Consider the following 16,909-nt stretch of genomic DNA (forward strand, 5'->3'; position numbering starts at 1 on the left):
TAATCCAACATTATTCCTGTTTTTATTTAACTCTCTCCAAATTCCCATCAATCTTTACTAGATGCTGTCACTTACACTGGGGGGGAATTTACCGCGGCCAATTAATCCACAAGACTTTTGGATGTGGGAGGAACCCAGGGGAAACCCAGCTAGTCACAGGGAGAGCGTACAAACTCCACAAAGACAGCCCTCATAATTAGGATCAAAGCCGGGTCAAAGCCGGGTCTACTGGGTGCACTGCAGTGCCACCTTTAGAGACACACAGCACAGAAACAGGCCCTTCAGCCCATTGTGTCCATGCTGGCCACCTAGTACCGATCTATACCAATTCCATTTACCAGCACTTGCTCCAATGCCTACTATGTCTGAGCGATTTTAGTGCTCATTCAGATACTTAAGAGTCATAAAGTGCGGAAACAGGTCCTTCGGCCCAACTTGCCTGGCATGGCAAAATGTCCCACCCATACTGGTCCGAACTGCCTGTGTTTGCCCTGAATCCTCTCTACTAATCCTATCCCTGTGTCCATCCAAATATTTCTTAAACAATGAAATAGTACCTGACTCCACCATTTTGTCTAGTAGCCCGTTCCATACACCCACTACCCTCTATGTAAAGAAAAGTTACCCTTCAGGTTCTCTCTCCCTCACCTTAAACCTCTGTCCTCTTGTTACTTATTCCCCTACTCTGGGCAAAAAACTCTCTGCATTCACCCAATCTATTCCTCTCATGATGTTGTACACCTCCATGAGTTCAACCCTCATCCTCCTGCATTCCAAGGAATGCTCAACCTCTCCCTGTAGCTCAGGCTCCTGAGTCCTGGCAACACCCTCATAAATCTCCTCTGCAACCTCTCCAGCTTGACAATGTCCTTCCGCAGCACGGTGAGGAAAACTGAATGCAATGCTCCAAGCAGGGCCTTGTCAATGATATACAACTGCAACATGACCTCCCCACTTCTATACTCAAATACACTGACTGATGAAGGCCAATGTGTCTTAGACTGGCAGATAGAGGTAAGAAAAATAGAGGGTTATGGGTGTGAGGTTGGGAAATATTAGATTGTTTTGAAGTAGGTTTACATAGGTCAGTAGGGCCTAAACTGTGCTGTGATGTTCCTTGTTTTATGTACCAAATGCCTTTTTGACCACTTCATTTTGAGAGTACCTAGCTCCACCATCTTCTCAGCCATTGGATTCTCAGGTGTAACCACCTTTTCTCACATCCCTTCTCACACCTATAGCCTGAATAAGCCTGGGATTGTCTGATCTCAAAAGCTAAGCAGGCACAGGCCTGGTCAGTACTTGGAGGGGAGACCACCTAGGAACACCTGGTGCCGTAGGTTTCTGTGAGGGGTGCTGCACAAAGTGGCGACTCTCTGCCTGCAATACGGTTGAAAAAAGTTAAAGAAGTTCATGTACGTAACATTCTAAATGTGATATTACTTAACAATAATGGAACCTTTACCTTTTACTCCGCACATGAAACGTGCCCTCCTCGTTTTAGATGTCTCCACTGGAGGACATATCTTCCCACCTTCTCCCCTCCCGTACCCCTCTTAATTTTGAATGCCTCATCCAGCTTCCTCTCAACCTTCCACCCTGCTCCTATTCTTCATCCGCCCCTGGCTATCCCAACCTTGAACATACTCAATGATAGCATGTCCCCAGAGAGATCCAGAAATTCACAGCTGATTTTCCCCCCCTTTTTCAGACTCTGCCCCCTGGTTGGAGGCTCCGCTGCCCCTCTCATCTCCCTCCTCGTCAATCCTCCACAGAGGCTGTTCCATCTCCACGGCGCTGCCTCCCGTTCTCCTGACGATGCGGCAAGTGAGCCAACTGGTCCCCCTTTGATGAGTGCACTTTGATACTTTGATAAGTGCAGTTTACTATCATGGCACTGCAAAGGTAAGGAGTCCACTCGTATCTTCCACAACTTTCCCCCTCTATTACCGTCCATCTGCATCTCGTGGGAAATCTTCGTGACATCATCTTGGGATCGACCGTCCGTAACGACCACAAGGACATTGGGAATGCCTCTCTGCAATCCTGCCTCGACTGTGAACACGGAATCCTTAGCATGTTTAATGGCTCGACCTGGACATTAAAATCAAGGTCAGTTAATTAGTTCATTAGAAGCATAGAACATAGAACAGTGCAGGAACAGGTCTTTTTGTCCACCACATCCGCACCAAGCATGATGCCAATTTAACGAATCACATCTGCTTGCACGTGCTCCATATCCCTCTGACTCCTGCCTGTTCTTGCGCCTGTTCAAAACACTCTTACCTGCTTCCATCTCCCCCCCCTGGTATTGTGCCCCAGCCCCTTCTATTCTCAGTGTAAAACACTTGCCTCCCTCTCACCTTGAAGCTAATCCCTTTAATATTTGATATCTTCACCTTGGGAAAAGGATTCTGGCTCTCTACCCTAGCGATGAAAAATTTCAACATCTTAATTCCAAACTAAAGATTCTGAGAGAGGGAAGGATATTCCAAGGATTCATGAACCTCGGAGTAAATATACAGTATCTCTCCACATCCCAGTCCTAAGCAGCTGATCCCATATCCTGAGACCACGCTTCCCTGAAGAAGCACGCTCTCAAGCTATCCTCCAGGCAATGAGATCAAGCCGCATTCCCCCTAAAGCCTGCTCCCCACCACTTTGGCTATTAATTGCTGTCTCCCCCTCCTACCCCTTGGAATCTCCTGGGAGGAAGGTTTAAACATTGAAACCATCATAGTCTGTGGACAGAAATAATTTACAATCTTTGCCAGTGCCAGAGCCAGATGTACGTTGGTTGGGATAGAACTTAGTTCCTTCACAAGCTTTCCATTGCCTGCACTGTGAGGGGTGCAGTGAAGTTCAGGGCTGGACTGGAGGACTGTTATGGGGATGGAGAGAGATCACTAGCAGTCAGTTTAAAGCAAGCCTTGGGCAAGCAATCCCAACCTCCACTCCTCATTTGCCCATTGCTTTCTTTCATGGTCAATGAAATCACCTAGAATATACTTAAAAATAAGGCAAAAGGTGCAAAAGAGATACAAGAAAAATAATTTTCTCTTGGAGAATTGTGATGGCCTGGAATTCACTGTTTTTGGAGGAAGGAAGAAGAGTCGACCAGTGTCTTCAGAAGAGAACTAGGTAGGGGTGAGGGAGAATAACCTGCAGGGTTGTGGGGAAATGAGAATGACAGCATTGTTCCACTAGACCACCATAAACTTAATGGACAGAATGTTTCCCTTCTGTGCTGTAAAAATACCATTTGCTTATATTTTCAGTAAGATGGGTGAAGAAAACATGAAATAAAGGGACATGCTGTTGAGAAAGATTCCAGCAAAGTATGTAATCTAACTGCCTGATTCAATTCCTCCATAAAAAGAGGCATTAATAAATCCTTAAATTCTTTGTAAAATTCCAGTGGAAAGCCATCTTTGCCAGGGAATATAATGAATTCAATGCCTTCTCTATTTTCATTTGAGTAAAGGGTGCATTCAATTTCATCTGCTCAGTCAAATCCAAATGGACATTTTTTTTTTACCTCCAAACCACCTCAGCCAGAACCAGATCTGGATCTGCAATACCTTTCACTCTGACATGAAGTTTTTTTGTTAGGTTTTGCCCTTGATCCAGCTTAAGAACTCAACAATTAAGAAATGATGAAAATAACAAAATGTGAAACCTCCCGCAGAGCTATTTATAGCTCTTAGATAAGATATTTTCTTGCTTTTGTTAAGTATTGGAAAGCAGCTCGAGGGTTGAAATGTAAAGGAGTGATTCTACCTCCTGCACTAACATAATACCCTGGGTAGACCACTGTAGAGCACTACGAGAGCTGAGGGCACTATTTCTCAGGGAGGTATATTGCGTGAATAGAGAAAGGATGATTCCTCTTGTGGGAGAATCCAGAACGAGAGGTCAGTTTAAAATGAAGGTGTCAGTTCAAGAGAGATAGGTGAATTTTTGTTTCTCAAAGAGTCTCGAGTCTCTGGAACTCTTCCTCAAAAGATACTCGATGCAGAGTCTGTGCATTTTAAAGGTATGGGTAGAGAGATTCTTGATGAGCAAGGTTGGGGGGGGGAGGGGAGAAGTGAAAGCTTACTGGGTTGGGCAGGAATATGAAGTTGAGAAACAGAGAGAGGTGTAGCTCAGACATACTGTGCGTGACTGTTGGTGCCTGACACTGTGTCCAGCAATAGTTCCATTATGGAGAATTGGTTTAACCTTCCAACCACATTGCACTGCTCAGCTTCTAGTTTGCATCAGGCTCCTATAGTTGTATGCAATTTGCATGGTTGTGCAAAAAAAATGCATAATTTGCGTCACTGACACGCAATTAAATTTGTGTTTGTTTATAAAATTGATGATGTGTTTGCTAGCATACAAAGCTTTGCATGTTTCCCCAGCACTGCACTAGTTGAGCATGAGTTTTTTAATGCAACATTGAACCTCTGTGCCCAGCTGTTTGTACCTGTCTTTGTATTTCCACCCTTGTATCTAATGCGTTGGACCGCGTTGAGGAGACTCTCCTTGTCATTGTAGGAGTTGAGATGAAATTCTGTTCTGGGATCATCACTGAATTGAACAATTGCAACCTGTTGAATTTCAAATGTTAAATTTAACATCAGTAAAACACAAATGATTGCATTCGGTTTCATAATGAACTGAATGATTTGCTTAGTTATGCTAACCAAAGTTATGAAGCTAAGATGCTGATGGAAGAAATTTATCAATAAAGTTTTTAAAATGTGTAATCCAGTCACTCATCAAATCAATCCTCATGTATCCAAAGAGGAAGATAATATTCTCAGGGATCTGAATGTAGGGATCTCTCCAGCCCTGGAGCGATGTCCCTCATTGTTATAGGGACATTAACCAGTCAGCAGGCAGAGAGAAATAATGATAGCAGGTTCATCACAACACTGGGCAAGGCTATTCAGCCCATTAAGTCTGTGCTAGATCAATGCCAATCCAAAGGCTCCAACCTCCAATCCATTGATTGCATTCTATATGTTTCTGGTGAGGTAAGGGTGGAAGTGTGAGAAATAGAGGAGATATGGTTTTATCAATGACAGTAACAGGGAATCCATGTTTAATAAAGAGGACATTTCAGGAGTGGAAGTGCTGCCTCAAGAAGGAAGTCAATATTACAAAGGACCCCATCACCTTTCTCAAAACCTCTTCTCACTGCTCCTTTCAGGAAGGGGGTACAGAAGCTTGAAGACCCTCTAGGTACAAGAACAGTTATTTTTTCCAACAGCTATCAGACTCTTGAAGGTCCCTGCAATACCCTAACCCAGTGGTTCTCAACCTTTTTCTTTCCACACATACCACTTTAGTCCCTAGTCCATAGGTGTTCTGTGATTAGTAAGGAATTGCTTAAGTAGGTATGTGTTTTAATTGTACCTAATTGGCTCATTATGTGCATGGTTTCATAACTCCAAAAGAAATGGGTCAATGACAATTTTTCTCAAGCAAAATAGTTCAGTAACAATTGGGTCTAGAGCAGTGATTCTCAACCTTCCCTTCCCACTCACATACCACCTTAAGCAATCCCTTATTAATCACTGAGCACTGATGGCATAGGGATTACTTAAAGTGGTATGTGAGTAGAAAGTAAAAGGTTGAGAACCACTGCCCTAACCTACTCCAGGACTATCCAAAAATCTGTCTATACTAACCAAAACTGTGAATATTGATTTATTTCTCCTTTGATATTTATTATCTCTTTCTGTCTTGGCATACAAGTGCTAGTTCCTCTATCCCTGCTGCATCTTTTCCCAGGATGAGGCCTTCCACTCCAGGTCATCCGAAATGTCCTCTTTAATAATCGTGATTACCCACTACTGTCATTGATAAAATGGTGTCTCCTTTATTTTTCACATTTCTGCCCTTATCCCACCAATTATACATAGGATGCCCAGTAAAGAAGCAAGCCATTCAGCATACAGTGCTTGTAATCCACACAACAGCCTCATCATCATCTACTTCAGTACATCCCTCCCGGATGAGCTCAATTCCTTCTCTGCTCACCTCAAAAGGGAAAACAATGAAGACCCCTCATGAACTCCCACAGCCCCTAGTGACTCTGTGCTGCCATTTTCTGAGGCTGAGATGAACAGAACCTTCAGTTGAGTGAATCCTCAGAAAACATACAGCTCAGACTCGGTACCTGACTAGGTCCTTAAAACCTGTAAACCGAAGTGGCTGGAGTTTTTGCGAACATATCCAACCTTCCGCTACAGCAGTCAGATGTCCCCAATTGCTTCATTTTGATGCCCTAGAAGAGCAAGGTGACCTGCCTCAATGACAATTGACTGGTGGCACTAACATCTCCCCATGATGAAGTGCTTCGAGAAGTTGATTATGGAGCAGATAATCTCTTAAAAAGGACCTAGACCCACATCAATTTGCATATTGTCATAACCGGTCAATGGTAGACCCATCTTGCTAGTCTTCCATTCTGCATTAGATCACCTGGACCAGGCTGTTGTTCATTGACTTCAGCTAAATGTTTAACACCATCATACCAGCAAAACTTATGTTCAAGCTAAAGGATCTGGAACTCTGTCCATCCCCCGGCAAATGGATCCTGAACTTCTTCATCAATAGACCCCAATCAGTGCTAATCGGAAATATCATCTTCTCCCCACTAACCATGGACACAGGGGCTCCCCAAGGCTGCATGCTTAGTCCCCTGCTCTATTCCCTGTACATCCATGACTGGGTAAACAAGTTCAGCTCCAACCTGATCTATCAGATCACAGACGACACCACCATAGACCACATAACTGGAAATTAGGAGTCAGAATACAGGATGGTGTTTGAGAATCTGGTTGGATGGAGCCAGAACAACAATCTGCACTCAGCATAACCGAGATCAAGGAGCTGATTGTGGAGTTTAGGCAGGAGAGGCAGAGGGACCATTCACCAGTCTGCTTTGAAGGGATGGAGGTGGAGAGGATCGGAACCTTCATGTTCTTGGGAGTCCATACCTCACATGAACTTTCCTGAAGCCAGCATATTGAGGCAATCATGAAGAAGCCACACCAACTCCTCTACTTTCTAAGGAGTCTGAGGAGATTTGGCATCTCGTCGAATACTCAATCAAACTTCTACAGATGCCCTGTGGGAACATACTGACTCATTACATCACAGCTTGCTTTGGTAATTCAAGTGTCCAGGAATACAGAAGACTCTAGAAGGTAGCAAACATAGCCAGGGCCATCACAGGATCTGACCTCCCGTGCACTGAGGTTACACTGGTGTTACCTCAAGATGGCAGCCAGCATCAGAAAGGACCCCATCACTCTGGCCACAACCTCTTCTCACTGCCTCCTTTGGGCAGTAGGTACAAAAGCCTGAGGATCAGCGCCTCACAGTTCAAGAACATTTTCTTTCCAACAAGAAACAAGCACTTGAATGTCCCCTTGCTACATTAATCAGGGACCGCTCCAAAACCACAAAAGGACTGACTGCACTACTGAAGTACCACTTTTTTTCTTGCACTAACTATAAATATGAATATTTATTATCTATCTATTGTTTTCTGGCAGCCCGCTAACCGGGACACAAGATGGCTAACGAATGCAGCAACCGCGCAGACCCCACAGGGTCCAACGACCTTCATCCCAGGTGACAACCCTCATGGTGGGAAACAACAAGCAACAGCAGGAACGCCGACCAATTTGAGCCCGGCGCTGCTGCAATGTCATTCCTGTCATCAGCTGTGGGGATATTAGCAGACCTGCCAGTGCAATAAATCAGTCTTCAAATTCTTGGCTATGTGTCATTCTTTCCACACTTTGCTATAATGTGGACTATATAGTTCATATTTATTATCTCTTTTCATACAGTAACAATGATTTAATGTGCACCATTGATGCTTTTTTTTAAAAAAAAATACCTGTTCACTGCAACAAGTTAGAATTTTGGTTCAAATGTACATTGTACAATGTATATAACAATAATCTCATTGTCATAATCACCTCCCATTCCTTTCCCCTCAATCTAACTTATCCCAAAATGAACCACTGCTGGTTGACTTCCCAGAACAGGATAACAGCAGAAGAATTTTAAAACAGCTTACTCTGTGATATGAGACGACATTGGAATTTTGAGCAAATGACAGATATGCAAATCTTTTATTAATCCTGAGTTCAACCTGATCCAAATCTGGATGATACACTTCAGTAACGTTGGAGAGGGTGTGAGCAGATTAACCAGGACAGTCCTTGGGCTGGAGTTCAGTTCTGTGGTGACACGGCTGCATTCTCCTGACAGCAGAAAAGGTTTGGGCAAAAAATATCAGGTATGTGTGTGTGTGTGTGTGTGGGGGGGGGGGGGGTAGGGTAGGGGTGGATAAATCATGAAAGGTTTGATAACACAGGAGGAGTTGTGATCTGGATCTCACTACAGATTCAATTAGACTTTCTGACAAGAATTTGATAAATCTCTGACAAAGGAGCATTTTTAGGGAACAGCAGGGGATTAAGGTCACTTTATGGGGCAGGCAGGAGCAGAATGGGCTGAATGGCTCCTGCGCTAATTCATTCAATCATTCAAGCTGGTCTACTGTGGTGCAAGCAGGACAAGGACCGAGCTCATTCCACTCAGCTGTCGAACGGTCTCCCACTGAGACAGTGTGACCAGATCCCATCCAGCCCAAGCTCACCCCCAGCAAGTGTTTACCTGGGTGCCCTCTGGGCCAATCTTATTCAGAGCACCAATGGTGTTGTACAGAAAGCCGATGATCTTGACGAAGTTCTCATCCCCAATACTCCACGACCCGTCCACAAGGAAGACTAGGTTAGCTTTGGCTGCTCTGCAAACTGTAGATCAAAGAAGCATCCAAATATGTCCAAAATAAAAAGGCAGCTGCTTCAGTGCAATACTTGAACTATCATGGGACATGTTCGGAGTGGCTCACCCCAAACCTCCTGAGCCTGTTCTCATTTCATTGGTCCAAAGGTGATCTCTATCTGAACTCTCCCCACTCTAAGAGTTAAACAAGAAAGTCTGCAGATGTTGGGGGTCAAACAAAATACACAAACATGCTGGAAAAACTCTACAGTATCTGTAAGAAGTAGAGGGTCCTAGACCCAAACTGTTGGTGATCCTTTACTTCCTATGAATGCTGCATGACCTGCTGAGTTTCTCTAGCACATCTCCCCACTCAAGTGAAATCTAATGATACAAGTTTTGAGAATATCCCAGCCTTTTAGGGAGGGGGTTCTAGATCAATGTCCCCAGAGAAGAGATTGCCAACACCATTGGGATTTTCTACCATGCCTTCTGGACTTCCTTTCCTCCTCAGCTTCCCACAAACTCTATCAACAGCTTATCAGATCAAAACTCCTTTAATAGGATAATCAGTTAATTTTAAAACAAAAGCACAGCTATATACTGAATTGTACAAAGCAGAGGACTGGAAAACCCTTTCACAACATGTTAGTGGGAAGAAGTTAAAATTCTCTCTGCAGTACCTTATGACCCTTTCATAAACCCTCATTGAGGATGTCAGGAAGTGAATGATAATTTCTGTCTTACCCTCGCGGGCTGGTGGGATGGTGGGCAGCGGCACCGTCACTGGAGGTGGAGTCGGTGGCTCTGTTGGGACAGGAGCTAAGAGAAAGAAAAATTGACAGTGACACTGATCTCCATGCTACACACTCACTGAAACACAGCAGGCTTGAAGTGATGAGGGAGAATCCCCCTGGATTTATCGGGGAGGATTCTCCGACAGCAGTGCCTCGTGTTTAGATTATAGAGGTTTTGCTGTCATGTGCAAATATACAGTGCGAAGTTTAGTTCTGCATGCTATCCGGGCATCGCCTCAACGCTCTCTGGCACCGTTTTGCATTTAAAAATTCACAGAAAACACAGTAAATGAAAGTAATGAGTTGATTCAATGATTTATAGCATCTTTAAACATCCTGAAGCGCTTCACCCACACATTAGAGAACAAAATAGTTCCACACCGAGCCAGGCTGCACAGCGGGTAAAACCACTGCCTCACAGCTAGGTTCAATCCTGACCTCCGGCACTGTCCATGTGGAGTCTCTTTGATGTTCTCCCCCGGGTCAATGTTTAATTGGCCACTGTACATGGTCTCTGGTATCTAAGTGGAAATGTGGGGAAAGTGCAATGGATTGGCATTGGATTAACCTAAATGGCTCTTTGATGGTCAGCACGGGCCTGATTCATGACTCTATTAGGACAAGTGACTAAAGGTTTGGTCAAAGAGCTGGATCTTAATGAGCAGAAAGAAAAAGAGGTGCAGATGCTTAGGGACTTGGTAGCTGAAGGCAAGGCTATCACCACTGAGGCAATTACATTCAGAAACCAGAAGTGGAAGCTCAAAGAGATCTCAGGAGGTGAGAGATTGTGAATAGGTTGTAAAGGCCGGCTGAGGATTTGTACATCCAGAGGTCGCAGGATCAAGGAGGGTCGTGAACTTGCAGCTGAAGGACCAACAGGAGAGTGGAAGTAGAGATGAGGGTCCAAGAACACAACCTGAAAGGTGGAAAATTCTCCAGAGATAGAAACATCCAGTCTGGTGCCTTCTGCCAGTGATGAAGCTGGAAATAAGGACATCGACCTGAGACATGAATTCTGCCTGGGCTTCATCTGTCAGCAGGTTTTGAAGGGAGCTCAAGGGGATGGGGGCAGGGAGACTGTAAACTAATCCACTTTTCACAGATGTCATGTGGAACTAGAGTGGGGTGGCGGGGGGTATACTTGCACATAACTGATTTAACACAACTTCCAGACATGCACCAGTGATGTATGTTCTGTAAAGAAGTTTCCACTGTTGACGATTCAGGATGAAATGTTGCTCTGGAAGTATGGAGCTTGAGGTGAAGAGAAAGGGAATGGAAGGCGAGGGTGAGTAGCTTTTACCTGTCATTTCAAGTATGCTCACGGCCAGTCCTTCCAACTCCTGCAGCTGGGAGTACACGCTGACCTTATACTTGGTGTTTGGAATGAGATCATAAAAGCAGTGCTGAGACATCCCTCCATCCAGAACCACCTCTTCCTTTTTTCCACCTGCAAGATCCCAAGAGGAAGTAACTAGATGTGGATCACATAATATACAATTACAGCAGGAATTTAAAGGGGATGGGTGGGAACAGAGCCATTCTCACCGAACCTCTCTGGTTGCCGTGACTGGCTGTATAGTGCTCAGCTCTGAAGCCAATTTCCCGAGATAAAGAAACACAAGTCTGAGATTGCTCCTCTCTGTAAAGTCATGTGGCAGTCACAGTCACACACCATAGAACAGGCCCTTTGGCCCAACTCACCCATGCTGACCAAGTTGGCATTCTGGGCTAGTCCCACTTGCCTGTATTTGGTTCATATCCTCATAAACCCTCTCTATAAATCTACTTAAATGTTTGTTAAACATTGTGATTACTCAAGTTTCAACAGGTCCCTCTGGCAGCTCTATTCAGATACAGAGTACCATTCTGAGTAAAAGGTTGCCCATCAGATCCCTCTTAAATCTCCCTCCCCCACCTTGAACCTATGCCCTCCAGTTTCAGAATCATCTCTCCTGGGGGGGGTGGGAACTGTGAGCATTTACTTTATCTGTGTCCCTCATGATTTTGTAAACCTCCATAAGATCACCCCTCAGCCTCCCTCACTCTGGGGAATAAAGACCTAGCCTATCCAACCTCTCCATTTAACTCAACCCCTCCAGTTCCGGCCACATTTTTATTGGTATCCTCCGTATACCTGGGAACAGAACTACACGCAACGTGGTCTCACCAACACCTTGTACAGATGGATCATGAGACCCCAATCTTTGTACTCAGCACCCTGCCTGATAAAGTCCAACATTCCAAAGGCTGCCTTCATCTCCTTGTCCACTTGAGTTGCCACTTTCAGGGAATTTTTGACATAATTCTTGACCTGAACAACACTGCAGCTGAAGAAGCAACATGAACTGATTGGGGCAACAGAGCACCCAAACAGACAGCGTCAATTTACTCTCCACCAAATTGTTCTTACTCCTGTTTTTCTTACATTTCACCAAGAGTATATTCTGACAACTCAAAATCCAGGTCCTCAGTGCCTGGACTTTAAAGTTTGTTTCTTTGGGATGGCAGGAATTTAAATAAGCATAACTCTTGAGCATGTGATTCAAATGGTTTTGTGCGAGAAGAATCCTGATATTGTCCCTCAAATGCTTGACTCTTTAAGACCCTCCAGGTTTCACTGGTCTAGCAAATATGGGCTGTGGGACAGAAACTCCTAGATCGCTCTCATTTAAACACCACTTGCCTGTAGAATCTCCATCACATTTTAGCCCCCTCAGAATTATCAGTGAAAGGAGTGGAATCTGTTCATTCAGTCCATCAAATCTCCCCCATCATTCTATAATGGCTGATTTATCCTTTTCAACTCCATTTCCTGCTTTCTCCCATAACTCTCGATTCCTTTCCTAATCAAGAACCCCTCTCCCTCTGTCTTAAATCTACCCAATGTCTTCGCCTCCACAGCTGTCCACGGCCACAAATTCACTGTCTTCTGGGAAAAGAAATTCCTCCTCATCTCAGTTCTAAAGGGACATTTTTGTATTCAGAGGCTGCGCCCTCTGGTCCCAGGCTCCCCCGCCATTGTAAACATCCACTCTATCCAGGCCTTTCAGTATCCGATAGGTTTCAATGTGATCCCTTCCTCATTCTTGTAAACTCCAGCAAGTACAGTCCCAGAGCCATCAATTGCACCCTCATATGAAAACCATTTTACTCTATCATTCTAATGAACCTCCTCTTGTTTCTCCAATACCAACACATTCTTCCTTAGATAAGAATTAAACAAGAAAATCTGCAGAGGTTGGGGTCGAGTGCAATACACCAATGTGCCGAGAAACTCAGCATCCACAGGAAGCATCCTATCACCTGCTGATATCCATAGATAAGGAACCACAGTTACCCCAGCAGAGGCCCAATGTGGGAAATGCCCATACTGTAATGTTCAGGGAGCATCACTTTCCATTAATAGGCTTCTTATTTCTCAATTTTGAAATCCCTTCCGAGCAAGTCCAATTTGCATGCTTTTGATTCAGTGAAAATACACGGGATCCTTGGGTCATTACATCAATTTGCAAATAAAAGTACAGCTACTTCAGAAGGCATTGTTGAGAGAATCTCTCTTTGGAAAAAGGCCAAGCCAATTTTCTCCTCTAATTGTTCACCCATGAGGGAGACTTTTCTTTGGCAGAAAAAAAGGACAAAAGAGAAAGCAGATTAATTTTATTACTGATGGAGGATTATATGGAACATATGCAAAGTGCAATGGGAGGCAGTGTAAGGTTCCAGCAATCTGTAGTCAAGAGGTATGGCTGCATGGTGCAATCCTCAGAAAGGTACCAGGAGTTTGTTCCATAAAAAGACACAATAAATGCTGTACAAAAGCATTTCTATAACATCTATGTACCTGTCAGAGTGCCCTAAATGAATGTTGCAATCAACATTGAACTTTTGCAAGTGTAGCATCCTTTTGTAATATAGAAAACAGATGTTGAGCAAGCTTCCACAAGCACTGCTGTAAAAACAACAAATATTATTCCTCCCTTGACGTAGATGCAAGAATCCCTACGTCCACCCAGGAAAGAGGTAGGACCTCAGTTCACTATAAGAGAACCTCAGAGTGCAGCAATTCCCTCACTACTGAACTGGGAATGTTGACTTACCAACGGGCCACAGAATTCATTCCAAATAAAATAAAATCAACATATCAATCTAATCAGTAATCAACTTTGGCACTCAAAGCCAGTTTTTACTGTTGGTGTCATACTGCTTTCTCCCCACAGATGCTATCTGACCCGTTGACCAGCCTAAATGAATACTTTGTTTCAGTGTTCACCAAGGAGATAGATCTTGGTGCATGTGAGATCAGTGTTGAACAGGCTAAAGTGCTGGAGAACGTCGCTGTTAAGAAAGAGGAAGTGCTAATCTTTATAAAAACATTTGGATAGATAAGTAAATTAGGCTGAAGAATTCCCCGAATTGATGGCAAATCTCTATTTGCAAGCGCTCTCCAAGTCATTGTGCTCTGCTGACATCAAACACGAGTGAGATCAGATCCATCCACTTCCTCAGGTCTTTCCAACTCTGCATTCTTCCCAACTCTTCCCAATCTGCAGAGTGCATCTGAGGCATACACTGGGCCCCCTGCAAATCAGATGCGGCTAGGACTTACCCTGGAGAGATTCGATAAGTACTCTGTAGGTGGTGGCATGGCGATGCAGCTGCCAGCGGGTACACATGCTTGTCATCCGAACATCAAATGAGGCAAGATTTGTCACACCGAGATACACTGCATGAGACAATATGGTGAGTGTACATTAATGTAGTGGAGAGGAAGCTAAACAGCATGGAGGCAGCAAATCAAATCTCTATGGGGCACTTGGGACTTCAAGAAGGAAGCTGATGACATGTGTCTCAGAAAATCACGAAGCACTTGAGGATGACCATAGTGAGTGTTGGACCACTCAGAAATAAAGGGGAGAACATGTGCCTGGAGGCAGAAGAGGTCCTAAATGAATACTTTGTTTCAGTGTCCATCAAGGAGATGGACCTTGCTGAACGAGAGGTCAGTGTAGAACAGGCTAATGTGTTGGAGCATGTCGAGGTTAAGAAAGAGGAAGTGTGAATCTTCTTAAAAACATTTTTATAAATGAATCCCAAGGACCAGAGAAGACAGGACTGGAGAATGGAAAATGTAAGATAATCAGGAGAATCCTGGAAACTATAGACCAGCCAGTCTTATGTCAGTGGTAGAGAAACTATTGGAGAGATTCTTCAGGGCAGGATTTACAAACATATGGAGAAACAAAGTTTTATTAGGGGATAGTCAGCTCGGCTTGGTGAGGGGAAGTCATCAAAGGAATTGATGAAGGGAAGACAAGGCTGTTGTGTATATGGATTTTAATAAGACTTTTGATAAGGCTCCCCACAGTCGACTCATTCATAAAGTTGCGAGGCATGGAATCCAAGGAACTTTGGCTGCTTGGATTCAGAACTGGTTTATCCCCAGAAGGCAGAGGATGGTAGTAGATGGAACACATCTAGAGGTCAGTGCCTAGTAGCATCCTGCAGGGATCTGTTCTGGGATTTGTGATTTTTACAAATGATATGAATGAAGAAGTAGAGGGATGGGCCAGTTAAGTTTGAAGATGATATAAAGATGGGAGGTGTTGTGGATAGAAGGTTGTCGTAGGTTACAACAGGTTGTAAACAGGATGCAGAGTTGGGCGGAAAAATGGCAGAAGGTGTCTGTAAAAATGTAAAGTGATCCACTTTGGAAGGTCAAACACGCAGGCTGAGTACATGGTTAATAGCAGAATTCTTAACAGTGTGGCAGAACAGAAGGATTTTGGGTTCCAAGCCCATGGATCCCTCAAGATTGCCACACAAGTCAATAGGGCAGTTAAGAAGGAATATGGTGTGCTGGCCTTCATTAGTTGGGGACTTGAGTTTAAGAGCCATGAGGTAATGTTGCAGCTCTATAAAACTCTGGTTAGACCACTCTTGGAATCTCATGTTCAGTTCTGGTCACCTCTTCACAGTAAGGATGTTGATGCTTTAGAGAAAGTGCAGAGGAGATTTACCAGGATCTTGCCTAGGTTGAAGAACACGTCTTATGGGGTTTTTCTCTTTGGAGCAACCAAGGTTGAGAGGTGACTTAGGAGAGGCATGTAAGGTTATGAAAGACATAGATAGGGTGGACAGCCAGCACCTTTTATCTGGGTGACAATGGCCAATGCCAGAGGACATTGATTTAAGGTGAGTGGAGGAAACTTTAGCAGAAATGTCAGAGGTAAGTTTTTTTTTCTCCACAGAGAATGGTGGCTGCTTGGAATGCATTGCCAGTGGTGTGGAGAAAGCTGGGTCAATGGAGACCTTCAAAAGACCCTTAGGTAGGCACATAAATGTAAGTAAAATAGAGGGTTATAGGTGTGAGGTAGGTAGGAAGGGTTAGATTGTTGTGGAGTAGGTTTATACGGGTTAGCACAACACCATGGACTGATTTTGTTCTATACTACACCAAGTGATGCCCAGATGCCTGTGATGTAATCAGGTCACCAGGATAGGCCAGAGTAAGCCCAGCCCACAAAAAATAGAAAGACCGACCAATGGCAAAAGATTTTCTAAGCTTCTGAATATCCTTGACATTTGGGGACATTAGAAGAATGTAACAAAAACAAATTAAACAATATTTAAAGAAATTACAACTGAATAATAAAATAAATTCAGTAGCAGCAAACAAAAAAAAATTGTCCCTGACTCTTACTGCCCACCCAACTCTCTATGTAAAGCTGCAATCTAAATGGATGCACAGGGCATTCCAAGACCTGATTTCCTGGGATAAGTGCTGGGGAATTCCTGGAAGCTCAGATGGCATTCCCGTAACATGCAGGGAAGCCACGAGTGGGGCCTGTCTGGAAATCTAGAAATGTCCACAATTGTGGAGTCTTGGACTTCCCAGCATAAGCGGTGAGGGGGCGTGTCAACTGTGACCAGTTTGACCCATTCTTTCTGGGACACAACAGGCATGGGGCTAAAGGGGGAAATCCTACAAGGGGGCGTAGTCCTGGGGAAACATCATGCAGACCAGAGAATAAGTCTTACAAGTTTTGGCTCTTCCGACCAGTGGTTCGCTGGAGCCCGTGGGGTAGGTTGCAAACACCTTAACGATGTACTCGGTTCCACTGAGCAGGTTAAGGATAACCATGGTGTTCACGTCATCTCCCACAAAGGTATCCAGAGTAGGTCCAGAAGCTGAAATGGCAGCCAAAGCAGAGACATCACACAACCAAATGTTACTCCTGGACAAACGGGGAACCTGTTCAGTACCTCAGCTGGGAATTCACACATACACCCCGCCACCAGACAGTTCACAC

General features: G+C 44.2%; 1 protein-coding gene across 7 annotated transcripts in view; it reads right to left on the minus strand.

Moving 5' to 3' along the window:
* col14a1a (collagen, type XIV, alpha 1a) overlaps positions 1-16,909 on the minus strand; it is a 311,666-nt gene that overhangs the window by 117,502 nt on the left and 177,255 nt on the right. For all 7 annotated transcript variants that reach the window (XR_011352149.1, XM_069920939.1, XM_069920938.1 and 4 more), the window contains exons 22-28: positions 16,638-16,787; positions 14,206-14,322; positions 10,900-11,046; positions 9,547-9,621; positions 8,689-8,828; positions 4,469-4,592; positions 1,951-2,094 (exon numbers count right to left, since the gene is read on the minus strand). Coding sequence is in view for 6 of the 7 variants with exons in the window: in XM_069920939.1 (XP_069777040.1) it covers positions 1,951-2,094; positions 4,469-4,592; positions 8,689-8,828; positions 9,547-9,621; positions 10,900-11,046; positions 14,206-14,322; positions 16,638-16,787 (897 nt within the window). In the remaining variant the exon portion in view is untranslated. The remainder of the gene's footprint in view (positions 1-1,950; positions 2,095-4,468; positions 4,593-8,688; positions 8,829-9,546; positions 9,622-10,899; positions 11,047-14,205; positions 14,323-16,637; positions 16,788-16,909) is intronic.

Source organism: Narcine bancroftii, chromosome 2 (genome assembly GCF_036971445.1).
Source record: "Narcine bancroftii isolate sNarBan1 chromosome 2, sNarBan1.hap1, whole genome shotgun sequence".
Classification (NCBI taxonomy): domain Eukaryota; kingdom Metazoa; phylum Chordata; class Chondrichthyes; order Torpediniformes; family Narcinidae; genus Narcine; species Narcine bancroftii.